This window comes from Carassius auratus, linkage group LG28B (assembly GCF_003368295.1).
Source record: "Carassius auratus strain Wakin linkage group LG28B, ASM336829v1, whole genome shotgun sequence".
In the NCBI taxonomy this organism is placed as follows: domain Eukaryota; kingdom Metazoa; phylum Chordata; class Actinopteri; order Cypriniformes; family Cyprinidae; genus Carassius; species Carassius auratus.
In genome coordinates this window covers 2,808,551-2,817,713 of record NC_039293.1, presented here as the reverse complement: position 1 = coordinate 2,817,713, position 9,163 = coordinate 2,808,551, and the positions used below count along the sequence as shown (strand labels likewise).

General features: G+C 37.1%; 1 protein-coding gene across 1 annotated transcript; it reads left to right on the top strand.

The window, feature by feature from the left end:
• Positions 1 to 4,297: 4,297 nt before the first annotated feature.
• LOC113067732 (prostaglandin E2 receptor EP1 subtype-like) lies at positions 4,298 to 8,925 on the top strand. Its single transcript, XM_026240175.1, has 3 exons — positions 4,298 to 4,591; positions 5,409 to 6,286; positions 7,384 to 8,925. The coding sequence occupies exons 2-3, from the start codon at positions 5,411 to 5,413 to the stop codon at positions 7,654 to 7,656; spliced, it is 1,149 nt and encodes a 382-aa protein (XP_026095960.1). The 5' UTR covers positions 4,298 to 4,591; positions 5,409 to 5,410; the 3' UTR covers positions 7,657 to 8,925.
• The last annotated feature ends 238 nt before the right edge of the window (positions 8,926 to 9,163 follow it).

Sequence of the window (9,163 nt, the reverse complement as noted above, 5' to 3'; positions counted from 1 at the left end):
CAACGGAGTTGTGCAAGTGTTTTTTTTTTTTGTTCCCTGCATTTCGGTTTGCACATCGTTTATTTCTTAAGGATAATGCAGTCCCAACTAAAAAGGGTCACGATCGTGTGTTGGAACCACATGCGGTGAGTAAAACTGCTTCAAATATCTCTGTGTTGTTAACGTAGCTATCGGCGCGTAAGCACATCAAGTAAACAACATGCGATGTTGTCATCAAACTGCACTTTCCACATGTACAGCTTAAAAAAAAATTTAAAAAAAGACGACATAAAGTGGAACTTAGGCATTTTCCAAAACCGCTGAGCAAATATATACAGTTTCAGTACATACCACATAGCATACCGCCTTTGCTGATGCTGCTCTTGTTAAATTTCAGCCTCTGGATCTGTGTCACAGCTTCCACATGCTCTCAACTCAAAAGCCTACTGGCGCTCGTGATTCTTTAGCTCCGCCCACTCGTCACGTCTCCAGCCGGTCGTGTTTTTCCGGGAAAAATCGGTACAGACTATCTTTCTCTTATAAATACTTTTTGGAGTTATGAAGGATGCAGTACTACTCTATATGTACTCAAGATTAACAGGATATTGAGTGAAAACGAGCATTTCACCCCCCCTTTAAGTCTCGTTCAGACTGTCACCCCAAATCTGATTTTGTGCATATCCGGTTGGAATCTGAATAACTGACTGTCCACACAGTGTATTGTAACTGTTCATATCCGATATGTGTGTTCATAATCGTTCTTTCATTTTAGGGATGGTGCATTGGTTTCTATGGCAATGCAGTTGTGTTGTTATGCCAGCAAAAAAACAACAATAACCACAATACAGATGTTGTCTTACAACATGACGTAACATAACATGTTGCCATTGTGGTGTCTTATGGGGTAATGGCAGTCAAAACTTTTTTTTTAATTCTATGCGGATTATATTTATCCAAGAAAGTGTGCAAATGGGATCTTCTTTTATAATCACTAAGTTATCACTTACTTCAGTTCATCTTGATCAATTAACCTCTTATTTTGCCACATCATGTTACAGAGAGAGGATTCTTAAGCATTCAGGGGAAAAACTCCTTTAGAAGAAAAGATCATTTAGAAGAGAGTGAATGCAGTGCTCAGTGCTACGAAAACATGTTTGTGATGAATCCTGACGCAAATGCACTCATTGGCCTTTACTAAATCTGTCTTTATCATTATCTTATTATTACAGTTTTAACTGAGGGTGCCTTTGACTGTGTGAAAAAAAAATGTGTTGCATGAGAGTTTAAAAAAAAAACACTGTGTGTTGCGTGAGATGGCAGCCTTTAAATAGCAGAAAATACAGATTATTTTTACATAGAGTAAATAGAGTCCATCACTATTTGCATATAGTGTAAATGCCATCTTATTCCTATTTGCACTGATAGTGTAAATAGCCTCTATCGCTATAGCCTACTTAGTGCAAATAGCCACTGCCTACAGGGATGTAGTCATCATTTCAGAAGTGAGGGGGACAGAAATATCAAATGTCTAAATACCCTTTCTTTATTTTTTTGTCTAATAAACAAGTTTTATTTAATCACTTACTTTTAATCAAATACACTACTAGACAATTAGACCTAACAGTAATTTGTCTGCAATATTTTTCCAATATTCCCTAATGATTTATTCATATACTTTCAACTGTAATCACAGCAAAAGGCAGAAAAAATATTTTATAGCTTCTATAGGCTGGTGTAATGAATGCTATAGTTAGCACTGTATTTGCCAAGTAACGATAACACAAAATCCAGGTGCAAGTGAGGTCAGTTTATTTTTCCCCAACAGCAAACAAGCGAGATGTGTAGAGGATGAACATGAGCAGGTGAGAAGGTCTCTGCCACACAGAGAGTGAGAGGCACTGACCCGATCTAACTCAGACGGTGAACCACACCGGGCCATTCTTTACTGATCCAGAGCAGAGAGCAATACAGGCCTCTGCGGTCGGACTGGAGAGAAGACAGGCAAGAACAAACTCAAACAACGACCTGAGAACATGCAGTGCCAAACAGGAGACAGATAAAGACAGGACAGAACAAGCGGCAGGTGCAGCTGAGCTGATTAGCTTGTCATCTCCACAGCTGCCGGAGTAACACTGAATGAGCAATCAGACAGGTAACAAGAGACAGACATGCAGAAGTGAACACACAGTTATTATTCAGATGCTTTGTTTATTACCTAATGACTTGGAAAAATGCACATAAACCACATACTGTCACAATCATGCATGTATTGTATTCATGTTTTTTATTCAGTTTATATTATATATGATATTTATTCAGGTTATAGAGAGAGAGAGAGAGAGAGAGAGGTATTCAACATTGATATTATCTGATTATTTCTTCCTCAGAGTGTTTAAAGGAGATGGCGCAAGACCAACCAACTCTTTCAATTGTGATGGGCCTCTATTTGTTGTGCCTTTTGAAGTGCCAAATTAGGCTGGTTAGTAAAAAAGGTCAGTACCAGGAGGGAGTAACGTGAAAAGGTATTTTGTTAGGTTCACTTGATTGCTCTCTTCCAGTTATGGCCAGCTGCTGTACTCTTCAAAAATGTTAGATTTTTTTTTTTAACTTTATCTGAGCAAGAGGTTTTGTATAGCCTACATCCCTTGGTACTTTTTAAATCTGTTGAGAATTGTCCTTTTATGGTCATGAAATACATTTTATAAAAAGGTCCTCAGACATACTCTTTCTTCCATGTCGTTGGAACCAGTGGGCTGGATGCCTGACAATCTTCTTAAGACAGTCACACAAGTTATAAGATATGTCAAAAGATAAATGATAAGACGTTGTAAGAATGTTCTAAGTTGACTCACTTGGTGTTTGGATGGCAGTTCTTGCTGAAGATTAACTGAAGGACAATTAATCTGAAACAACGCAATAAATTCATAAATGTCTTTCCTTTAGGGTTTTAAGACAAGTTGGTGTAAGTTATTACACTGTAAAATATATATATATATATATATATATATATATATATATATATATATATATATATATCTTTTTAAATTTAGCAAATAAAACATTATAAATTAAACTTTAAATGTATGTTTTTCAAGAAAATGCTACTTTAGTCTTGAAACTTAAAAAAAAATATATATATATATATATATATATATATATATATATATATATATATGTTTACTGTGTTAAATTATTATTATTATTAGGTTATTAAAGCATTTTAACTGATCAGTGCCAAACTTGTAAGATTAGTTCATAATTTCACGGTTTATAATGGATGGATTCCCTTAATTTTGCTTCAAAATTTGGGAGAGCCAGGACATTTTTTATTATAACTTCAATTGTATTCTTCTGAAAGAAAAATATGCAAGCTGCTCAGGGACCCCGAAACACCAGGAGGCCCCTTTGCACTCAAAGATTATTTAATTTTAGTTTCGTTTTTGAATTTGGCCAGTGGAAACACGAATGATAATTTCCTTTAATGCGATTAGCTGTCGCCCTTTCTACACTGTAAAAAAATAAATAATAATAAATAAATCACATTTTTTGGGGTTGGCAGCCATTGCTGCCAGTCATTTACCCTTTTTTTATACGGGACTTTTTTTTACAGTGTCAAATGTTTATTTTACTGATTTTTTTTCTTGTTTAAATTATGATAATTTACTTTAATTTTATGGTTTGTTTCATTAAAAAACATTACGGGACTATTTTTTACAGTGTAAATATCAGGGAAATCATGTAATGTGAATGTGTGTGGGGTGGGGGGGGGTATGCTGTTAAAATCTGCTTTGGATATTTGACTTGATATTTGAATGAGGCCAGAAATCCTATGACGTTAAACTTAAGATGTAAATTATAATGAGCAATTGAAATGCTACTTATTGATTGCACATTTGACACTACATATTTTCTGCTGACAGGTCTATGGCGCCCTGTCCATTCACTTACCAAGCTTAATGCGTCTCAAAACCTTGTGTGCTAACTGTAGGTACCATCATTTCCGGGCGTCATGGGCGTGTGCAGATTACTCCAAAATATCATGTATGTTGTGATACCCATAATGTCCATAACTACTACAACGCGTGAATGATAAAAAAATAAGTGATGCGCTATACCTAAAAAGAATAACTGGGAATCATATATTAGTAAGCACATAGGCTACGGTACGCACTCATGATGCTTAAACTGTTACACGCGTTCTTGACGCGTTCTTGAAGCCCCAAAACAGTAGGCGCATTCAGACGCGCTCACTTTGCTGAGACGCAGTGACGCGTCAGTATTTACAGCTCAGAAGCAGAGGCTGCGAGTCTCGCGCACTGAGAACTATAAATACAGCAGCGCGCGCGGGTCAGCTCCACAGTCCACCGCGCGCTCTGAGTGCTGTATCTACTTTATACTCCTTTACAAGATTTTCTTAGACAGTGAAGACCACAATACCACTAACACTGCTGAACATCAATATTTAGACTGCAAAGACACTTTTAGTCGTACTGGAATAAGTTTTTTCTTATCGGGGAAAACTAAGAAGGACTAAACGGATGATGGGAGTCTGATATCGCCTTTCGATTCTCAAGGACTGTGTTGGGAAAATATATAAAATGCAGATCTTCAGGTGAGGTGATCAGCATGATAATACAAAACGCGTAAATCGTCAATGTTTTATCATTATGCATTGAAATAGACGAAGATTTGTCATACACTCCAAAATATATTAATAATATATTTATTAATATATTGTTTTTGTTGTTTATTATTGTTTTCTATATTTATTATTTAATATAGTGACGGAGCAAATAAAATATTAAAGAAGCAGAAAAAGTAAAAGATACAGTGCAGCTATTCAAATTGCTGGGATACATTTTACAGACAAACATGTACACAGATAGATAGATAGATAGATAGATAGATAGTCTACTTAATCTGGCTAATTGATGCAATCAGGTTGGTAACTTAGATTTAGACATTTGTGTGTTTCCGGGAAAAGCATTTAAACATTATTTGTGCATTTGTGTATTTCTTTTTACATTTAAACAAACAGTTTAGTTCTTCTTCTTACAGTGGTGAATGGTCAGAAGTGTTGAAATTTGTACTGCACTTTCTCATGTACCCTGGAGAGGAAATTGAGCAAAAACAGTGTTCCTATTCACTAAAGTGCTCTGAAAGGTCTGTCAGTCTATCCTTTCAGACCTCTGGACATAATTGTCACCATTAAATGTTTGTACATAAACAAGGGGGAAAACAGGAAGGGATGTAATGGCTCGCTTGTTAACTGATTATATTGTCCAAAATGGATGAAGTGAACATAAGCAGTGCAATTCTATTTTTACATATTTGATTAAGGTTGTTTGCTAAACAAGCATTAGATTTCTTAATCTCAGCTTTAAATAGCCAGTTCTCATAAACACACTTCTATGCTCTTTCCTCTATAGATATGTGTCAGTGGTGCTCATCCCTTAGCCTGGAGATGTTAGCCAACCAAAACTGCACCAGTTCAGCCCTGGGTGTGAATGAAGGGTCCAGGAATCAGACCCAGCAGGGGCCTGGAGTGGCACCAGTGTGCTGCAGGGAAAACCTGAACATCACAACCGACCCCACCACAGCGGGCCTGTCCATGACCCTGGGCATCGTGTCCAACATTGTGGCACTGTTCATCTTGGCTAAAGCGTACGCTCGTCTGCGGAAGCGATCCAAAGCCACGTTCCTGCTGTTTGCCAGCTCTCTGGTGGCTACGGACCTGGCCGGTCATGTTATTCCAGGTGCTCTGGTTCTGCATCTCTACATGTATGGTACCGCTGGAGGACTTTGTCACCAACCCGATGCCACCTGCCGTTTCCTGGGAGGCAGCATGGTGTTCTTTGGCTTGTGTCCTCTGTTTCTGGGGTGCATCATGGCAGCGGAGCGGTGCATGGGTGTGACGCGGCCTCTCCTGCACGCCCGCATAATTTGCATGGGCCACACCAAGATGGTGCTGTTGATGATATGGCTGTTGGCTTTATCTGTAGCACTGCTGCCCGTCTTTGGCCTGGGAACGTACACCTACCAGTACCCCTGTACCTGGTGCTTCATAAACGTGTTAGACAATACCAACTTCGAAGACGTGATATTTGTGCTGCTGTTTTCTGGACTGGGACTGGCCGCGCTAGCCGTGGCACTGGTCTGTAACACCATCAGCGGGGTGACGCTGGTGAAAGCCCGTCTGCGCAGGAAGAAGTGCCACCGCAGATCTGCTAAATCACATGACATTGAGATGGTGGCACAGCTGGTGGGCATCATGGTCACTTCTTGCATCTGCTGGAGCCCTCTACTGGTGAGTACGGCCATTACAACTTAACCATTTAAACAACTTAGACATTCTATCTATCTATCTATCTATCTATCTATCTATCTATCTATCTATCTATCTATGTATCTGTATGTCTGTATGTATGTCAATCTGTCTCTGTATGTCTGTCTGACCGACTGACCATACAATAAAAAGGTATTACAATATGCTCCAAGTACCTCACATGCAAAACAAATAATAAGATTAAAGATAAAATTAAGACTAAAGAAGGATCCAGGAATACAATTGGAACAGAATTGTATAAAATTAGTATAGAAATTTGGATGTAAATTAGTATGCATAACAAAAAAAAAAATGCTGAAAATACAGTTTATATTAGATATATTCATAGTAATATTAGTGACAAAGTATACTTTGAAAATATTGTATTCTATGCTTAAAATGTCTATAAATAGACATAAGTTCTGATTGTAATGAAAAAATAATAATAACATGTTTCATAGGAATACCACTGGAAAGACCCATCACAAAAGAGATCTCTGAACTGATATGTCAACTGTTTCTCCTATACAGCAATACGATTAAATAGAAAACAAAATTTCCTTCTCAGATTTTTCTTCTGAAAAAAAAAGTAATTTCATGTATTTCCTCCACAATAGCCTATGTCAACTGTCTCAAACTAGATATGACAAATCTGCAGTAAAAAAGTCCTAGGAATTTTAACATGAGCATTTCTTCAAAAAATAAATTCTTTATTTCCTTTTTAAAAAAAATTCTTTAAAAATGACATGTTTATTTTGATAATCCTGACACATTTGAAAACTTTGGTACTCATATATAAATGCCATGCATTTTACTTCGATATATTTAAGTATCTCTTCAGGGGTCGAAACAGACTTGAATGCATTTTGAGGCTGAATCACAAGTGATGATTTATTATGTCTTATATTTATGCATTTAGCAGAAATGCATCTTACCAGCTATGAATGAGCAACATCTGATCAATAAAATGTTCGTGCTTGATCTTGATTCTGACTAGTCCTTATTCTTTTGCTGTTATACCATGACTTTATGCTGCAGCATCCATTGACTACAACTAACTTTCTCTGTTTTGCTGACAGATCTTCGCTCTGATGTCAGTCCTCCGCTCGTGCAGCGGTGGGATGATGTGCGATGATCAGAAACACTACAGGACTTTAATGGTACTGGGAGTGCGTATGGCCTCCTTGAACCAGATTCTGGACCCCTGGGTCTATATTCTTCTACGCCGGGCCGTCCTCAGAAAGATCTACCGCATAACCACCGGCCGTCGCAACCTGAGAGGAAGCACATTCCGGCGGTGGGAGATCAGCTCCTTCCAGAACTCATTGAAAAGTGCAAGTAATCGGAACTGATGGAGGGATTCCAGAGTATGAGCTCTACCACATGGAAGAGACTGAGAAAAGGGGAAAAATAGGATGTTATTAACCTGAATCGTTGCAGTGCAGCATTGCTGAAGGCAGATTTAAGGTCCTATTGCTTAAATGGTGGATGAAGAAGCAGCACACTGGAAGTTGTAATGCAAGCGATGCTTTTAGAACCGCAGAGACTTCAAAAAGCATTATGACTGAGCACAGCGGAATTCTGGATGTAAAAATTCCATTCATTTTCTCCATAAAGAAATTGACTTTAACAATAATCAATAATTTTTTTAAGACATACCTTCTTCTTTTTTTTTACATATAAATTACCAGATTTGGGGGGTTTAATTTGCATTTCCTTGCCATGCAACAAAAATATGTATACCAAATGGCTATGTATTTGAATGAACTTTATACATAGCAATGAAATATATTTTAGACTATCACAATTGATTTATAGCCCATGATTTCATATATTAACATTGTTTATGAATTATTGACATCATTCACAATGCTTCATGGTATGAGTAACTCGTTCTGTCATGAAATAATGAAGTAAACAGACTTGTACTTTTGTTTCATATCCATTTCAAATATTGTTTTGCCTTCTTGATGGAAATCTTAAAACACTATTGAAGAATTTTCTAGAATTTTTGCCCCTGGAGAAAATTAATGGGAAGATAGTTCTCGAACCAAGGCTGCTGAAAAGTTGGCAGTCGCAGTTGCACTTTGTAGAGTGAGTCTTATAAATGACAATGTGAAACGGATTGCAATGCCTGTCACTTCAATTATTATTATCATATTAAAAAAGAAAAAACTTTAAGGAAACAAACTAAGGAAGAGGATATATAAAAAGGGCAGGAGGAGCCACAGGAGCAAAGAAAATTTGGGCCTTGGATTTAATAAGCTATTTTGCAATTGTTCAGGATTAACATGAACCATCTCTTTTGGTGATTCATTATGATTAATTGTAAAATTAATCAAAATGTCTTTGAACATGAAGTTTTGTTTGGCTTCAGAGCTATTGCACAGGATTCATATTTAATAGTCCACATACAGTATTAGATACAGTAAAAGTCAAATAATGTATAAATAGTGTAAATATCACTGCAACCCAAGGGCAGAGCTTTTCCATGTGCATGATTACCGTCTCAGTGTTCTTGTCTCTGTACATTCGTGTCTTGCCCTACTATGTGTGATCTTGAAAAGCTATGGAATGTAGAAGTTATTGAATATTATGTTGACCAATAAAGGTTCACTTCAGGAAGAATCTCAGTTTTCTGTCTCTATCTATGTCAGGATGTTGCATTTACATTTCTATTAAGCCTGGCTTTCTTTTCAAAACTGGCACTCTCTGAAAAAGGTACAAAGCTGTCCTGACAAGATGCATTTTATTGGCCTGCCCCTAAAGTAGATAAGTACAGTTCCTAAAGTGTAAATATCATTACCTAAATTGTTCGTATTAGTAGTTTTTGAAAATGTACTGGCTTAAAGACAACTA

Bases quoted from the DNA above. Each gene is read 5' to 3' on its own strand.
- LOC113067732 (XM_026240175.1), top strand. From the start codon at position 5,411: ATGTGTCAGTGGTGCTCATCCCTTAGCCTGGAGATGTTAGCCAACCAA. The intron at 6,287-7,383 runs GTGAGTACGGCC...TTTTGCTGACAG, and splicing joins TCTGCTGGAGCCCTCTACTG to ATCTTCGCTCTGATGTCAGT.